Source organism: Jaculus jaculus, chromosome 11 (assembly GCF_020740685.1).
Source record: "Jaculus jaculus isolate mJacJac1 chromosome 11, mJacJac1.mat.Y.cur, whole genome shotgun sequence".
NCBI classification, from domain to species: domain Eukaryota; kingdom Metazoa; phylum Chordata; class Mammalia; order Rodentia; family Dipodidae; genus Jaculus; species Jaculus jaculus.
Genome location: NC_059112.1, coordinates 108657844 through 108676152, shown reverse-complemented (window position 1 = coordinate 108676152; position 18309 = coordinate 108657844). Strand labels below are relative to the sequence as shown.

General features: G+C 50.2%; 1 protein-coding gene across 3 annotated transcripts; it reads left to right on the top strand.

Moving 5' to 3' along the window:
- Positions 1-13: 13 nt before the first annotated feature.
- Dnaaf8 (dynein axonemal assembly factor 8) lies at positions 14-17955 on the top strand. 3 transcript variants are annotated; one of them, XM_045161184.1, is made up of 10 exons: positions 14-143; positions 1955-2114; positions 3472-3618; positions 6461-6937; positions 9096-9213; positions 12016-12157; positions 14036-14176; positions 14556-14654; positions 15301-15545; positions 17124-17955. In XM_045161184.1, the coding sequence occupies exons 2-10, from the start codon at positions 2007-2009 to the stop codon at positions 17174-17176; spliced, it is 1530 nt and encodes a 509-aa protein (XP_045017119.1). In that variant the 5' UTR covers positions 14-143; positions 1955-2006; the 3' UTR covers positions 17177-17955. The 3 variants fall into 3 exon arrangements, with proteins under 3 accessions (XP_045017119.1, XP_045017121.1, XP_045017120.1); XM_045161186.1 differs by having other exon boundaries at positions 15301-15592; positions 17130-17955; XM_045161185.1 differs by having other exon boundaries at positions 15301-15592.
- Positions 17956-18309: the final 354 nt, after the last annotated feature.

The window sequence follows — 18309 nt, the reverse complement described above, 5'->3', positions numbered from 1 at the left end:
GAGGCGTGGGGAGGACCGCCTGGGCTCGGCTGCTGTGGGGTCGTCGGGGCCCTGGGCGATCTCGCTGGCCAGCGGCTGTAGGTCGAGTGGCGGCTGGCGTGCGCGGCCGCGGAGAGCTGTGGGACGTGGAGTGCGGCCTGCGGGTGGGTGGAAGGCGGCCGGAGGTTCTTTCCCGCAGCGTTAGGCATCCCCGCTAGCGTCTTGTCACCATGACAACGGTGTCTCGCGCGGGTGGCGGTGGGGGGGAGGGGTGGGAGGACCAACCGGTAAGCGGAGAAACCGATTACGAGACGGCCTGAGAAGTTCCTGCGCTTGACGTCCCGGCCTGCACTGTCGGGCTCGTTTTCACCAGAGTCCAGCACTCGACACCTTGTTCCCCAGACGCGTGGGCGGTTTTTTGTTTTGTTTTCCACTCCTCTGTCCATGCTTTTTCCCTTCCCTGCAGCCCGGTGCACCTGCAGAATGTTATCAGTCTCTGCTGGCCCTCTTCACCTCGGAGATTCTGTTGTCCTGGCAAAATGCTGTGCCCAGTTGCCAGAGCCACGGTCCCACAGCACCCCCTGATACTGAGACCAGAAGTATCTCCGCATGCTGCTTCCATTTCAGGGCCCTCCAAGCACCCAGAGAACAGAAGCCCTCGCTGGCCTTCTGCCTCAACCCTGGTGCGGCACGGATGGCTGACCGACCTTTCCAGAGGCACAGTGGCCCTAGCCGCAGGGCCCATCCGACCTTCAGTACATTCCTAAAGTCAATTCCTCCCTTCAGGGTTAAGATACAGAAGATGGGGGCTGAGCCAGTGTTGGGTTATAGACCAATTTGAGTGATGACTCCAAACAAAACTCATGGTTAATAGGGCTTAAAATACACCCACTTTCTCCCCAGTGCTGGGGACTGAACCCATGTACTTAAGCATGCATGCTAGGCAAATGTTTACCACTGAGGTATGTCCCCAGGTCTCCCCTAATTTTGATTCAAATTCTCTTTGCTGTTTACCAGTCTCTCTGAGGCTATAAAATGTACATAATATATTATCTGGGATATACACATACACGTCATATATGTGTGTGTGTGTGTGTGTGTGTGTGTGTATATAAATGTCACTCCACATACTTGGCTCAATACACCTATGTTTTTGTATACATATATCATCACATACATACAAAGGCTCTGTGCTGTTGTGTGCTCACTAGTGCACACACGTGTTCATCTCTGGTACCCAGTAACAACAGCCTGCAGAGCCAGAAGGAAATGTCTGGGAGGTAGAAATCTGCAAGTATGTTTTCTTTTTTAAAAATATAGAGGCAAAGGTAGGAAGATTGCCGTGAGTTCAAGGCCACCCTAAGGCTACATAAGGAATTCCAGATCAGCCTGGGCTAGAGCAAGAGCCTACCTCGGAAACACACATACACACACGCACATACACACACACACACACACATACATATATATTGGGAGGGGGAGAAAGAGGCAAACAGAGAGTGAGTATGGGCAGGTCAGGGCCTCCTGCCACTGTAAAGAAACTCCAGGGCTGGAGAGATGGCTTAGCGGTTAAGCGCTTGCCTGTGAAGCCTAAGGATCCCGGTTCCAGGCTCTGTTCCCCAGGACCCACGTTAGCAGATGCACAAGGGGCACATGTGTCTGGAGTTTGTTTGCAGTGGCTAGAGGCCCTGGCGCACCCATTCTCCTCCCCCCCCCCCCCCCCCGCTGCTCTCAAATAAATAAAAAATTTTTTTAAAAATTCCAGACAAATGTGCCACTTTGTGCATCTTGTTTTACATGGGTACTGGGGAATTGAATCCAGTCTAGGCTTTTTAAGCAAGTGCCTTGAACTGCTGAGCCATCTCTCCAGGTCCTGCAAGTCTGTTTTCTTCTGTAGCTTGGAGACTTTGGAAAGACAGCCCCTAATCTCTTACTCTTAGCCACCTAGACATTGTCATCTCCGTGTACTCCACAGGGCTCCTCTGATAATGGCACACAAAGATGGCATCCCATGAACCTGGGGCTCCATGGCATCCAAAGACAAAGCTATGATGTCCTTGCCAGGCTCCCCCTGGGGTGCCATCCTTGAGGCTGCCAAACACCAGCTGCCATCCCTGGACTCGGACTCTTCCCTGGTAAGTAAAAGCTTTCTCCTGGATGCCAACTTTCTGTGTGTGTGTGTGTGTGTGTGTGTGTGTGTGTGTGTTTGTGTGTGTGTGTGTGTGTGTATGTGAGGTTGGGTCTTGCTGTAGCCCAAGCTGACCTGGAATTCACTATGTAGTCTCAGGGTGGCCTCAAACTCATGGCGATCCTCCTACCTCTGCCTCCCCAATGCTGGAATTAAAAGTGTGTGCCACTATGCCCAGCTTTTAGATGCCAACCCTGCTTTGTGCCCCTGACAGACACAGCACAACTTGGGCAAAGAGAACAGCGGGGTTTGTTTTTGCTTTACCGTCAGTCCCTGGGCCTACTCCAAGTGTCTTCTGGGTGCCGCTTCCTCCTTCGTCCTTCTGCGTTTGTTAGCACGCTTGAGTCCAAATACCCATGCTTAGAAGCCCCAAAGGTACTACCATGGTAGGTTCTGGCCCCAACACAGGACCCAGGTGTGTTTGATGCCAAGTTCCTGGGTTTTTACCCGCTGCTGTGCTGTTCTTGACCTTGTTGGACCAGGTCAGGGCCAGTATTGCGAATGAAAGACGAGGGCATGATGATGAGCCCTTAAAGGGCTTCTCTCATTAGTGGTAGTTTGAAGTCACTGAGGTGGCTTTGGAGCTGCCCAGTACCAGTGATCCACTGGGTAGTGGCTCATTGCACACATGTTGGCACAAGGCACTTAGACCAGGGGACAAGGATTTAAGGAGCAAGAGGTCAGGTTTAGGTCATACCTGGGCATCTGCAAAAATGAACTCAATAGAGCTGGGACTCAGGAATCATCTGGTACATGGTAACCAAGGAGAAGGCAAGATGATAGCATAACTTTTATGGCTTCTTGGTGGCCCTGTAAGGTGACACAACAGTTTAAGACTCTCCTTTAGAGTTGGCCTCAGTGACTTGGGAGGCAGAGGTAGGAGGATCGCCATGAGTCAAGGGCACCCTGAGACTACTTAGTGAATTCCAGGTTAGCCTAGGCTAGAAAAAGAAAGAGAGAGAGAGAGAGAGAGAGAGGGGGAGAGAGAGGGAGAGGGAGGGAGGGAGGGAGGGAGAGTGGGAGGGGGGGGGGAGAGGTGGCCCCAGTGTTGTTAACCCATGACTCAAGGTGGGAGGGGGCTGGCCTCTGCTTTCAGCTGCCCACCTGCAGCCTGTAGTGTAGAAAGTCTTGGTTGTGGCAGGAGCCTGATCTCATCCCCACAAGGTGGTGCTGTCATGCCTGTTTCTAAATCAGGGGCACGGGGAAGGGCCCTTTGGGGGTGAACAGATCACTCCAAATTCCCCTGGATGGGTTGGACAACTGGAGAGCTGTGTTTTATCCAGAATCCCCTGGTCTCTCTACAGTCAGACTGTGAGGAAGAGGAGCCCTACATCTTTCAGCGAAATGAGCCCATCCTGATTCCAGACCTGGCTGAGTTGCTGGCTGAAGACCCTGCTGGTGGTGACAAGCCTGGGACCTGGTTCCCTGTGGAGTGGAGCTCTCCACCTGAGGTTTGTGGAATAAACCTGGCACCCTCAGACAGGGAGGGAGGGGGTGTGTCTGTGTGTGTGTGTACATACGCACACCTCTTGGGGGATTCTACCAGCAGCATAGAACTAAAATGGTTAAAATCATTGTTCTGGACTCCCTACCACACTCAGCCCAGTGTTTATGTTCCCAGCACTTGAGCATGACACTTCCCTTCCTAGCACGCCCAGCACACTTGACTGGCCATGTTTGCTGCCCCTGCCCTCTATCCTGTTTTCTACTCCTCTGGCTGGCCACTGTCACAGGTACCTGTCTTAAGAGGTTCTCTCTAACCCAGCTGACTTCTTAACTGCCTGGCACAGAGCTTGCTGAACCTGTGTTGAGTTACTACAGGACCCAGGTTGTATAAATGCCTGCACAGTCACACCTGCCACCATCATGGTGGGAAGGCTGGGGGAAGAGGCCACAGTACACACTCGATGAGCCTTTTAGTCCTAAAACTACCACCATCACAACCACTGCCCTTTCTACTCATGGCTCCAGATAAGACTGAGAACTCCCATCTAAATCCATAGTTTAGCCAGTCCTGGTCACAAGCCTGTAATCCAAACTTGGGTAGCTGAGGCAGGGGCCTGAAAAGTTCAAGGCCAGCCTGGGAAACATAAGAGATCTTGTCATAAATTTTTTTTTTAAAATAACAAGAGGATGGTCTGGAGAGATGGCTTAGCAGTTAAGGCGCTTGTCTGCAAAGCTGAAGGACCCAGGTTCAATTCCCCAGGACCCATGTTAGCCAGATGCACAAGGGGGCGCGTGCATCTGGAGTTCAGTTGAAGTGGCTGGAGGCCCTGGTGCACCTATTCTCTCTCTCTCCCTCTCTCCCCCTGCCTATTTCTGTATCTCTCTCTCAAATAAATAAAAAATAAAATATTTTAAAAATAAAATAACAAGAGGATATAGCTCAGTGGCAAAGTGCTTGCCTTTGCCACTATGGGAAACCTTAGATTTAATCCCCAGCACTGAAAAAATTAACCCCCATGGCTTATACCTGGTGTGTTGGCTCAGGAGACTTGCTGTGAGTTCAGAATCAGACATGGCAACATACCCTGACCTATGTAACGAGATCTTGTCTCAAACAAAAATAACTAGTGACATGACACTAGAAATGAGTAGCTGCCTTTATAAATAGAACCCACCCACCAGATTTCCTCCCTGATAGCCTGACCAGTCAGACCTGTTCTGTCTTCTTGATGTGGCTGTGTGTGGTTAACCATGGTTTCCAATAAAAACATTAGAGAAGCTCAGACTGGGTGTATGAGAGCTGAGCAAGATCACCTGACCCGTCACTGCCATCCACATAGTCTCAGCCCAGCTTCATGGTGAAGTGAATACGAATTCACCCCACCCAGAAGAAACCCACAGGGCAGCTAAAACCAGTCCTGGCTCCATTCAGGTGGCACAGTTTCCTCAAGACTCTTCCTGCTTTTTTCACTTCTTTTTTTTTTTTGAAAGATGGTTTACCAGTTAAGGTGCTTACTTGCAAAACCAAAGGACCAAGGTTCCATGCACCTAGTACCCACGTAAAGTCAGATGCATAGTTCATGTTCTAGAGGCCCTGGCATGCCCATTCTCTATTTGCTTCTCTCTCTGTTAAATAAATAAATCCTCTTTTTTTTGTGGTTTTTCAAGGTTGGGTCTCATTCTAGTCCAGGCTGACCTGGAATTAACTATCTAATCTCAGGGTGGCCTTGAACTCATGGCAATCCTCCTACCTCTGCCTCCCGAGTGCTGGGATTAAAGGCGTGCACCACCACACCCGGCCATAAAATTTTTTTTTTTTTTTTTTTTTTTTTTTTTGGTTTTTCGAGTTAGGGTCTCACTCTGGCTCAGGCTGACCTGGAATTCACTATGTAGTCTCAGGGTGGCCTCGAACTCTTGGCGATCCTCCTACCTCTGCCTCCCGAGTGCTGGGATTAAAGGCGTGCGCCACCACGCCCGGCTCATAAAATATTTTTTAACTGTGCTTGGTGGGCTGGAGAAATGGCTTAGTGGCTAAAGTGCTTGCCTGCAAAGCCTAAGGATCCAGCTTTGATTCTCCAGGTCCAGGTCCCACATACGCCAGATACACAAGGAGGCACATGCATCTAGAGTTTGTTTGCAGAGGCTAGAAGCCCTGGTGTACCCATTCCCTCCCTCCCTCCCTCCCTCCCTCCCTTCCCCCCTCTCTCTCTCTCTGATAATTAAATTAAAAAATTGTGCTTGAGGCTGGATAAATGGCTCAGTGGTTAAGGCACTTGCCTGCAAAACCTAATGACCCAGATTCAACACCCAAGTACCCATATAAAGCCAGATGCACAAAGTGGCACATTTACTTGGAGTTTATTTGCAGTGGCTGGAGGCCTTGGCATGCCCTTCCCCATCTCTGTCTCTCCCTCCTCCCCCAGGGTATGGTCTCATTGTAGCCCAGGCTGACCTGGAATTCACTCTGTATTCTCAGGGTGGCCTCGAACTCACAGCAATTCTCCTACCTCTGCCTCCTGAGCACTAGGATTAACAGTGTGCACCACCACACCTGGCTCTGTCTATCTCTATCTGCCTCCTTGCAAATAAATAAAATATTTTTTTTTAATTTGTGCTGGGAGCCAGGAAGTGGGGAGTAACTAATGATGGATACAGTTTGTGTTGGGGCCATGGAACAGTTTTATAAATAATGGTGATGGATGGTGACATTGTGATTTGCACAAGTGGCTGAATCACACGCTTAAAAGGGTTAAAATGGGGTTTATGTCACATGCCTATTCTCCCAGGATAGCAGTTTCTCTGTTTGTCCTTGTGGGCACTCACAGAGGATGCCTGTTTTCTCCACAGCTACTTCTGGTGCCTGGGGGCCTCACCACAGAACCTGGAAGTGGTCAGAAGGAATGGACGAGGGACTTGGCCCCTCAGGAAGGAAGGGTCTCTGGCTTGTTTGACCCGAGCTATGCCCAGAGTAGCGTTCTGTTGGCTGAGGAGGACCCCCCCTGGCTGGAAGACAACCTTGCGAGCCTGTCCTGCAACATTAAAGGATACCAGGGTCCTCCCTGGAGCCCCCAGGGAAGAGAAGCCATCTCACAGGAAGGAGAGCTGAAGGCAGATCCCTCAGCTGCTGACCCAACAGACTCTGCAAGGCGCAAAGCCCTCCGCCGAGAGAGGAGGAAGATGATAGAGAAGGATGTGCTCCAGAAAGTGACTCTGGAAACCCAGGGCCCAGCCTGCAGTAACCAAGGCCAGGGTGCAGAGGCAGGACCCAGGCCAGAGGCCCCCTCAGAAGAGCCGCAGGAAGGCTGGCCAGTGCTGTCTCTTCAGGTGGGTGGCTCCACTGCCCCGCCTGCCCTTGGGCCTGTCCCCTGCAGCTTGGCCATCTTACCAGCACATTTCTGGGGGTAGAACCAGCCGTTCCTCCTCAGACCAGCTTGAGGACTGCCCCTCTAGGACCCTAGGCCCAGATCTGAGGCCCGCCAGCCAGCAAGTAGCTGTGCCTGTCCTGGTGCATTGGTGCTAGGCAGGAAGCTCACCCTCAGGGAAAAGCAGACTGAAGCCTTCTGGAGAGAACTGTGCTGTTTGCAAGCAGGGGTTCTGACCGCACACAGCCACGCGTGGGGCAGGACTAGATGGTGCGAAGTAGAGGTCTCCCAGCGGGCAGCCCTACACACTTGAACACCTGTTCAAGTCACCTGTGGTGCACTAGTGAGAAAACCAGCACGTCAGAGAAACCATTTCATGGGACTGGGAGAAGGGGTGCTATCAAGTGCTGCAGAAGAGGAAGAAATGTGGAGGTGGGTGTGTCTTGTGCTCTAAAGACAACACAGTACGGAGCAGTAAACCACAGTGCAGGGTGGGTCTGTGTCCCTAGCACAGTCCTGACCTTTGGGGTCACCTTGCCCGGTGGTCAGGAAAGAAGCCATCACACTTCCCTAGCTTCACAAGGCTGTAGAGTAGGAGGACCTAGTCAGCTGTGCAGAGTTCTTCTAAGTGGAGATGGTAAAGACACCCTGACCTGGGAAGCCCATGCACTCCTGGACCATTTTTCCTTTCCTCCCTCTCTCTCTCCTTTCTTTATCAAACCCTTCTCTTTTTCTGACAGGGCATCTTGTAGCCCGGACTGGTCTTGAACTCAGTATGTACCTAAGGATGACCTAGAAGTTCTGGTCCTCCTGCCTTGTTGCAGTCAGGTTTGCATTGCTGGTAGAAATCACCCAACCAAGAGTAGCTTGTAGGAAAAAGAGGTTTCTTTTGGCTTACAGGCTCGAGGGAAAGCTTCACGATGGCAGGCAAAAATGATGGTATGAGCAGAGGGTGGACATCACCTCTTGGCCAACATAAGGTGGACAATAGCAACAGGAGAGTGTGTCACACATTGGCAAGGGGAAACTGGCTATAACACCCATAAACCCGCCTCCAGTGATACACTCCCTCTAGGAGGCAGTAATTCCCAAATCAGCTGGGAATCTAGCATTTAGAACACCTGTTTATGAGGGACACCTGAATTAAATCACCACATGCCTCCACTTCCCAAGTGCTGGTATTAGTTGCTGTGGTGCCGGGGATCAAACTCAGGGCTTTGTGAATGCCAGGCTCTACCCAGGGAGCCACTTCCCTAGTCCCAAAGCTCTTTTCTTAGCAGTGTAGAGAATACTGCCCCCTCGCTGCCAGGCATGTACAGACAGCTGCTTCATTACTGCTCATCTCTGACACACTAATGTTTCCTCGCCTTTAGGGCTGTGAGAAGTTGAAAGGTTCAGCACAAGCATTCATTCACTTACTTCCTCCCTTTAGCATACCTACTCTTCCCCCAAAGCCATCTTGTCCAAGTTCCCGGTTTGAGCACCTGCTAGAGCCACTAAAATTGCAAAAGTTTTCAAACTTCCAAACCTGGACCAGTAGGAGCCTTAAAAGTTTAAAAACAAGGGCTGGAAGGATGGTTCAGCAGCTAAGGTATTTGCCCAGGTTCAATTTCTCAGTATCCACGTAAGCCAGATGCACCAAGTGGTGTATGCATCTGGAATTAATTTGCAGTGGCTGATGGCCTTGGCATTTCCATTCTCTATCTGTCTGCCTCTTTCTCTCTCTCTATGTCACTCTTAAATAAATATAAAATAAAATAAAATTTTTTAAAGTTTAAAAACAACATGGGAAAGCAAGGTGTGGCTTTAATCCCAGCACTCAGGAGGCAGAGGTAGAAGGATCGCTGTGAGTTTGAGGCTACCCTGAGACTACATAGTGGATTCCAGGTCAGCCAAAAGGTCTAGGAAAGAGGTGCCAAGAAATACAGGCTCCACCTTAAAGAATGGGTTTGTCTGTAACCAATCAAAAGGGATAGCATATCTATTTGCCATTAATGTATTTAAACCAGAATCCTGCTGTACAAAATCCCATGACCCCCTCTGCTGGATTGCGAAAGTGGGTGCTCCTACCTATGGGATCCACCCACAGCCTTGTCATTACCAGTTTCTTTGTTTTTTAGCAACTTGAAGAGTGGGATTTGGATTACATCCTGCAGAGCCTGCGAACACAGGAAGACGACCAGGGAGATGGTGCACGCAGAACCGCGTGGTGGTTAGCAGACAGCTGCCAAGGCCAAGGTCTGACCTCAACACTAGCTGCAGGGGCAGCTCTGCAGCCATGTTTGCCCTCTGCTTGTCAGCTCCTCACTCTCCTGAACATGTATATTGCTGGTCTTTACAAGACTCTATCCATCCATTCATCCCTTCAACATTACATGTGGCTGCCTGCTATGTGCCAGGCATGTTCAGCCCTTGGGGACACAAGAAGCCTTCAGATTTGTACCTGCCCCATGACTCACACCTCTCCCTCCTCACCTTCCTTCCTTCTCTGCTGCTTCTTCCTGAGGAAAGTCCGTCCTGCCGCTCCTGCTCCTGTAGCCAGCTTCCCACACCACTTCCATTTCAGAAGGAAGCGTAAGGATATCATGCCATCAGTACTGCTGGTCTTGCTGAGAGCGGCTCTACAACTGATGCAAAAGCTCCCCATGCTCTCACCACCCACTCAGGGTTCAGCAAGTGGAAATAGGTCTGAGATGGGAACACTGACAAAGATTCCACTCCATTACCTGTTTTGATTTCAAGGCAGTGTCTCACTGTACCCCAGGCTAGCATTAAACTCATGGCGAACCTCCTACCTCTGCCTCCCAAGTGCTGGGATTAAAGGCATGCAACACCACACCCGGCTTTTATTTTTACTTACTTATTTATCTGACAGGGGGAGAGAGAGAGAATGGGTGAACCAGGGCCTCTAGCCACTGCAAACAAACTCCAGACACACGTGCCCCCTGTGCATCTGGATAATGTGTGTCCTGGGGAATCAAACCTGGATCCTTTGGCTTTGCAGGCAGGCACCTTAACCACTAAGCCATCCCTCCAGCCCTTTTTTTTTTTTTTGAGACAGTGTCTCATACCAGCTCAGACTGGCCTGAGCCTTTAGGCAGTCCTATCAAGGGCTGGGATCACAGATGCAAGCTACCATATACCTTCAGCAGAGCTTGGACTATAGTTCATCCACTGGCATGGGACATGGAAGAACAGAGCCTCTGCACGTGGGAGGGTATACCAAATGGGTACATGTCCTGGCAAGATTGCTTAAAGGCCCATTACTATTTATTTATTATTATTATTTTTTTGGTTTTTCAAGGTAGAGTCTCCCTCTAGCCCAGGCCGACCTGGAATTCACTATGTAGTCTCAGGGTGACCTCAAACTCACAATGATCTTCCTACCTCTGCTTCCAGAGTGCTGGGATTAAAGATGTGCGCCACCATGCCTGGCTCTTTAGTATTACTTTTATTTATTTAATTTTTATTAACATTTTCCATGATTATAAAAAAAATTCCATGGTAATACTCTCCCTCCCCCCAACAGTTTCCCCTTTGACATTCCATTCTCCAACTTTCTTTTTTTTGAGGCCCAACAGACTGGCTTTTTTTTTTTTTTTTTTTTTTTTTTTAATGTGAGCAGTAGAGAGAATTGACATGTCAGGGCCTCCAGCCACTGCACTTGAACTCCAAACATACGCGCCCCCTATGCGCATGTACTACCTTGCGCACTTACGTCACTGTGCATCTGGTCTATGTGGGACCTGGAGAGTCGAGCGTGAGTCCTCAGGCTTCTCAGACAAGTGCCTTAAAACCACTAGGCCATCTCTCCAGTCCTTTTTATTTTTATTGAGAACTTCAATGTATGAACCTCCAGTAATGTGTTCATGTTCTCATCCCTTTATCCTCTTTTGTTCCCTCTGTCCACTGCCATCTCCTGGGACCCTCCTCTTTCAAGGCAGCTCTTCCTTTTGTCCTCTTCTGTCCTCCGTGTTAAGATGTTGATGGGCTCAGATCTATGCTGGTTTTGTGAGGGTATCAGTAACCACTGTGGGGTCATGAATGTGCCAGTTGGCTCACACTGGGAAAACAGGGCTCTTTAAAAAATGTGTGTGTGTGTGTTTGTGTATGCATGCATGCATACAGAGACAGAATGAGAATGGGAATGCCAGGGCCTCCAGCTACTTCAAAGAGACTCCAGATGCATGCACCACTTTGTGCATCTGGCTTTACATGGGCATTAGAGAATTGAACCCAGGTTGTTAGGTTTTGCAGGCAAGCACCTTAACCACTGAGCCATCTCCCCAGCCCTTTTGTCTTTTCATTTTTTTGAGGGGAGGGTTCAAGGTAGGGTTTCACTTTAGCCCAGGCTGACCTTGAACTTCCTACCTCTACCTCCCGAGTACTGGGATCAAATGCATGTGCCACCACACCCGGCTCTTTTTTCATTTTTTGAGATGGGGTTTCACATAGCTCTGTCTGGCCTCAAGCTTGATATGTAGCTGAGGATAACTTTTGAACTCCTGATCCCCCTGCCTCCACCTTTCCGAGAGCTGGGATTATGGGCATACACCACACCCAGCAGCCAACTATCCCATTTTGAAAAATCTTCCCTAAGCACATGCCGTAGCTGGTAAAGACGTACATTCCAGGATGTTGATTGCAGTGTTGATTAAAAACTGTCAAAACCTGTAACCGACCCACATTCAGCAGAAGCCCAGCTAACTTGGGCACACCCCAGGACTCCGCAGCTTAATGAGAGAAATTACAGTTGATGTAGAAAAAGGTAGCATGTACAGTAAGTAAAAAGGTGAATTAAAGCTACAGAATGATCCTGTTTGTTACATTTGAAAGTGTCCAGGTCTGTTCATGGTGGTGCCTCACAAGACTCAAATGCAGCAGAAGCAGACCCTGCTCAACTCTCCTTGGCATTGCCAAGCAGAGCTGGTGGCCTCAGAGAGGGTGGGAAGCCACACCAAGGGAGTCTGAGGCACACGCACATGAGCCTGCGTGTCCCGAGGCTCACTGCTAAGCAGCCCTGCTTCCCGGCACTCCCAGACCTCACGCTGCGGCGCTCTCAGGACAGACTTCTCGAGCAGCTCACCCTTCCGTGTGCCACTCAGTCCAGAGCCTGCGCCCCTGCCCGGAAGATACCTACCGACAAATCCCAAGACACCACACAGCAGAAGGTCACTAACAGGTGGGACTTCTTTTCCAACCACAGCCCCTGTCTTCTCTTTAGAACCAGCTCATGGCTGGGCATCACTGATTTGGCCTAGTGTGAGTAGGGCACTTGGTATACATTTTCTCATTTAATCAAGAATTTGGGGCAGGGTGTGGTGGCACACTTCTTTAATTCCCAGCGCTTGGGAGGCAGAGGTAGGAGGATCGCTGTGAATTCGAGGCCACCCTGAGACTACATAGTGAATTCCAGGTCAGCCTGGGCTAGAGTGAGACCCTACCTCAAAAAACCAAAAAAAAAAAAAAAAGGAATCTGAAAAGCCAGGTATAGTGGCACAAGCCTTTAATCTCAGCATTTGGGAGGCTGAGGTAAAAGGATTGTTGTGAGTTTAAGGCCAGCCTGAGGCTAGTGAATTCCAGATCAGCCTGGGTTAGAGCCAGACCCTACCTCAAAATAATGATGCTAATCTGATTAGGGTGGGTATGGTGGTACACACTTTTAATCCCAGCACTCAGGAGGCAGAGGTAGTAGGATTGCTGTGAGTTTGAAGCCACCCTGAGACCACAGAGCAAATTCCAGGTCAGTCTGGATTAGACTGAGACCCTACCTCCTACCTTGAAAAATCAAAAAAAAAAAAAAAAAAAATCTGATCAGGCAGATGTCATAATATCCCTATTTTATAGATGGAAAAATAAGGCTCAGAAAGGTTACCTCTGCCAGTTCATGAGTGGCAGACCTGGTATTTAAGCCCCCCCCCACACACAATTTTTCTGAACCCTATGAGTACTTTCCCTTCACTGCCCACATGACCTTCCCCTGTGTCCAAGTTCACTGACCCAGCCTTAGGCATGGGACCCTAGCTAGGCCTTTCCCTGGGATTTTCCAGTTTCTATGTGTGGGTGTGGTGATGGAAGGACTGTGGACAGCCACCTGTCCTGTATAGAGAAAGATAATCTTACCTGGGGTAATCCCAGCCCTCGGGAGGCAGAGGTAGGAGGATCGCTGTGAGTTCGAGGCCACCCTAAGACTACATAGTGAATTCCAGATCAGCCTGGGCTAGAGTGAGACCCTACCTGGGGGGGGGGGGGATGGAAAGCAAAGAGAAAGGTAATCTCCAGGGACAGTGAACTGGAAGTGGTAGGGGAGAGGACGGAATCCTCATGTCCCTAGCTCGGTCGTGTCTCTCCACATTTTGATCATTCCACCCTCTTGGGACTCTGGCAACCAGAGTGTCTCCTTTCCCCTGAAGTGGCTGTAGGCTCTGCCTAGACCTGGACTGTCCAGTGTGGAAACCTCCTGCCCTCTGTGGTTACTGAGCACTGGAAATGTGGCTAATGTGACTGAGAACTGACTCTCACCTTATGATCCACTTTCAATAAGTAGCTTAAATATAACAACCTCCTGTGCTAAGTGGTCCCCAGATGGGGTGACTCAGATATACAGATTTTCTTTGTGGTACTGTAGATTGAACCCAGGGCCTTTTGCCCCATCAGGCAAGTGCTCTATCACCTAGCTACACTTCCATCCCTCTTTTTCCTTTTTTTTTTCCAGGTAGGTTTCACTCTAGCCCAGGCTGACCTGGAATTCACTATGTACTCTCAGGGTGGCCTCAAACTCATGGTGATCCTCCTAAACCTTCCTCCAAGTGCTGGGATTAAAGGCCTGTGCCACCATGCCTGGCCTTTTTTTACTTCTTGAGACATGGTCTCACTTAGTTGCTTACATCCTCCTGCCTTAGCCTCTGCCCTCCAGCCTGGCTGATATCTAGCATTTCAGCCCTGCCCAGTTGGGGGACAGTGCTGATCTATCTTGAGGTGGCCTTGAGAACAGATGGGTTCCAGGTGCCTAACACAGAATGGGCACACACTCAGCAGCTCTCTACTTCTCGCACCACAGATGTGCTTTGCCTGAGCCCGGCTTCCAAGCTGAGCTATGCCAGAAGCTAGCGGAAGACTGGAGGATAAAGACAGAGCCTCCCACCATCTTCATTGACCTGCGACAGACAGAGCTGCCAGGAAAACTCCAGCCCGCGGAAAGGTGCAGAGCAGAGCCAGACCGCAGCTCATGCCGCCTGGCAAGTCTGCTGTTGGCTCACGAGGTCTCCACACTTCTGCTGGGGGGAAGCAGAGACTTGGACAGGCTCAGGACGTGTTTGGGTTGATAGGTGCTTTTGGGCAGAACTGGGCCTGCCTAGTCCTGCTTGGTCCCCTGCAAGGAGGGAAGCAGAGGGGCGTAGGACAAAGCTTATCTGGGCTGGATGCATTGCTGTATCTTATCCTCAGCACCTTGCATGAAGCCCGGTGGTCCTTTGGCTTTAGCTGGCTGCCACCCTTGCCTTGGATCCCCAGGTCTGTGGTGGGAAGCGGGCTGCCAGGGTGACTGAGGCACATCCAAAGAACCCATTTCTTGTGCCCAGCTCTGAACACAGCTCCTCTGAGAGCAGCGAGGAAGAGGAGGAAGATAGGAGAGGAGAGCAGGCTGCAGCTCAGGCGGCGTCTTCTTCCCGCAGACTACGGTACCCAGTGACCCCCTCACCTCACGCAGCCCTCCCTGCTCACTGGACGCTGGATATGTGGGCTTGCAGCTCTGCCTTGCGCCCTAGGGCCTGTGGGGGGTGGGGTGGGAGCATAGCAGGTAGAGAAGGCACCCATGGGGGCCTGGCACTCACCGCTTAGCTAGGCCTGCTGTGCCCAGGCACTGTGATAGATACCTGGTTCCCTCTTTAGGGTATCTTAGTCCATTTTCTTTCTGCAAAACAGCTCCCCAGTTTGGTCTTGCCCCTGCCTTTTATTGCAGTGGAAGAGAAGGCCAAGTGTAAGGTCAAAGTGAAGTTGTTAGCTAGAAATGAAAAGCCTGGGTGAGTTAAAGAGCCAAGTGTTTATCTGGGCATGGTAGTATACACCTTTGATGCCAGCACTTAGGAGGCAGAGGTGGTAGGATCACTGTGAGTTCAAGGCCACCCTGAGACTACATAGTAATAAGTTCCAGGTCAGCCTGGACTGAAGTGAGATATTACCTTGAAAAGCCTAAATAAATAAATAAGGTTAGTGGAATCATGCCCTTCCTTTGAGATTGGAACTGAAACTACCCACTTTCTCAAGCTGCAGTGGTAGGTGGTCTGGCCTTCTTACAACACTGGCTGAGTTGGTTATCTTCCTCAGGGATTGCACGGGGAAAAGTCAGCTTCTTCAGCAGCTGAGGGCTTTTCGGAAGGGGATGGCTCCATCCCAGCTGCCCACCAGCAAGAACCCTGGAGACCAGAAGGCTCAGGTCCCAGAAGATGCAGCTGAATTGGGAACTGGGAGGAAGAAACATATAAAACTCTGGTCTGAGGAACAGAGTGCCCAGGTCCGATTCCCAGGAGGACTTCTTGGGATACCAGAGGACCTGCTTCAGCCAGAATCAGGCAAGGATGTGTTGGTGCCTGCCCTGGGCCAGCTGTAGGTGTCTCAGGTAAAAGATTTGAGAAGCAGGGATGGAGAGATGGCTTAGTGATATCTGCAAAGCAAAAGGACCCTGGTTCTTTTCCCCAGAACTCACATAAACCAGATGCACAAGGGTGCATGTGTTTGCAGTAGCTAGAGGCCCTGGCGTGCCCATTCTGTCTGTCTCCCTTTCTCTCTGCCTCTTTTTCCCTTCAAGTAAATAAATGAATAAATTTTAGAGGCAGAGGTAGGAGGATTGTGAGTTCGAGGCCACCCTGAGAATACAGAGTGAATTCCAGGTCAGCCTGGACTAGAGTGAGACCCTACCTCGAAAAACCAAACAAATAAAAAAAAAATTGAGAAGCAGATCAGTGTATCTAATAGCAGGTGCCAGACCCCATCCAGCCCTGTTAGAATTCACCCACAACCTTTTCATACATGTAGGTCAAGGCTGCAAATACACATTAGTCATAAAGCATGACAGCAGTTCTCAAGAGAGGCACTACCCTCTGAAAAGTTTAGAAGTTGCCCTCACAGTGGGGCTATCATAATTCAAGGCTAGCCTGGGCTTTGTAGCAAAACTGTCTCAAAAAATCAAAACCTGAGCTGGAGAGATGGCTTAGTGGTTAAGGCACTTACCTGCAAAGCCTAAGGATCCGAGTTCAACTCTCCAGAACCCACGTATGCACACAGGTTGTGCACAAGGGGGCGCACGCGTCTGGAGTTCACTTGCAGTGGCTAGAGGCCCTGGCATACTAATTCTTTCTCTCTCCTAAATAAACTTAAAAAAATCAAAACCAACTAGGTGTGATGGTGCATGCCTTTAATCCTAGCACTCAGGAGCCAAGGTAGGAAGATTGCTGAGTTTGAGGACATCCTAAGACTACAGCCTGAGCTAGGCAAGACCCTAACTTGGAAAAAAAACAAAACAATGAAACACAACAGCTGGGCATGGTGGTGCACACTTTTAATCCCAGCACTCAGGAGGCAGAGGTAGGAAGATCGCTGTGAATTTGAGGCCACCTTGAGACTACATAGTGAATTCCAGGTCAGCCTAGGCTAGAATGAGACCCTACCTCAAAAAAAAAAAAAAAAAAAGTCAGGGCTGTAGAGATGGCTTAACAGTGTAGATGCTTGCCTGCTAAATCTGAGGGACTAGGTTTGACTCCCCAGTACCCATACACAGTACAGATACACAAGGTGGCACGTGTATCTGGAGTTTGTTTGCAATGGCTGGAGGCCCTAATGTACCCATTCTCTCTCTCTCACTGCCTCTTTATCTTCTTCTCTCTAATAAACAAATAAATAAAATATTTAAATATTTTTAAAATATCAAAACCTTGCTGGGTGTGGTGGCACATGCCTTTAATCCCAGCACTAGGGAGGCAGAGGTAGGAGGATCACTGTAAGTTCAAGGCCACCCTGAGACTACATAGTGAATTCCAGGTCAGCCTGAGCTACAATGCAACCCTACCTTGAAAAACCAAAAAATTAAAAAATAATAAAATGAAGGAAAGAAAGAGGGTAACAACTGAAAGTTCTTTTTTTTCTTTGCCAAGGTACAGAGGCAGAAGCAGTTTCCAGGACTGCTGCAAATGCAAGGTGGTGCTGATCTTCGCTGCATTCCGAACACCATAGTGCAGTGGCACCCGCTGTCCATTCCTGAGAGCTGGCCTCACATGGGGTACCCGGCCTCCCTTCTCCCGAGTACTTTGCAGGCCTTACCCCCAGTCCCTTGTCTGCCTTCTCAGCCCTGCTGTGGCCCCCTCTCTCGTCACCCTGCCTCCAAGAGGCTGTGCCTGCCTGCTATGTGAAAAAGCAGTGAAACTGTTATCATGGTGGGTGTCTTTGTGGCAGGTGCTCAGGTGGCACAGCAGTACTTGGCATTGGACAGATATTCCAGCACTCATCTTGGGAGGGGGCGGGGAGGTCACTGCCAGCTGCTCTGCCACTGAGGGCTGTCAAGGGCCACAGTATTCAGCTCTGAGCCAGGCAAGACAGGCCTCATGGCAATGTCATACCCGGCACAGGGCCACAGACTTAAGACTTCCACAAACTACTTGATGTGAACTTGGGGACCCCACCTCCAGCCCCACTCAGAACCTCAAGGGCATTTTCTTTAGACTGTGTATCCACGTGAGGCCTCCAGAAGCACAGGCCTCTCGCAGGCTGGGAGCCAAGCTGCCCTTCCCACCTGCAGAGTCCCCTCACCTAGGCTCCGGGCAGTGTGGCCCCACGCAGCACTCCTCTGCCCTCACAGCCCAGCAGCCTCTGCTGCAGCACCCAGCTGTCGATAGTCAAGGCCACATAGTCCTTCCCTCTTGGCCCCTTTAATGCCAGTGAACCTGGTGAGAATACAGTAGAAAATAAACCATTGCAAGTTAAACTCTGCTCATGAGCTACTGTCTGGTCAAGGCAACCTGGAGGGAGCAGGTGGCAGAAAAACAGACCCGGATCCAGAACCAGCTCTGCCACCCGTGCCTCAGTTTCCCCACCCATAAGTGGAAGGCCATGGAAGCCCTACCTCATAAGATCAGATGCAGTGACATCATAACACCTGACATCTGAAATCCCATCAACATCAAGGATGACAAGGCCATGAGGTGTGAAGTAGCAAGAAAAGACCCAGGCAGTGGGAGGAGTCATGAAGACCAGGAGAGTGAAGGGCTCTGTGGGTACATGGCTGGCTCCACCTTCTGCCCCTACAGGCCCTGAGTGCTCAAGAATGGTCTGGGAGATAAAAAC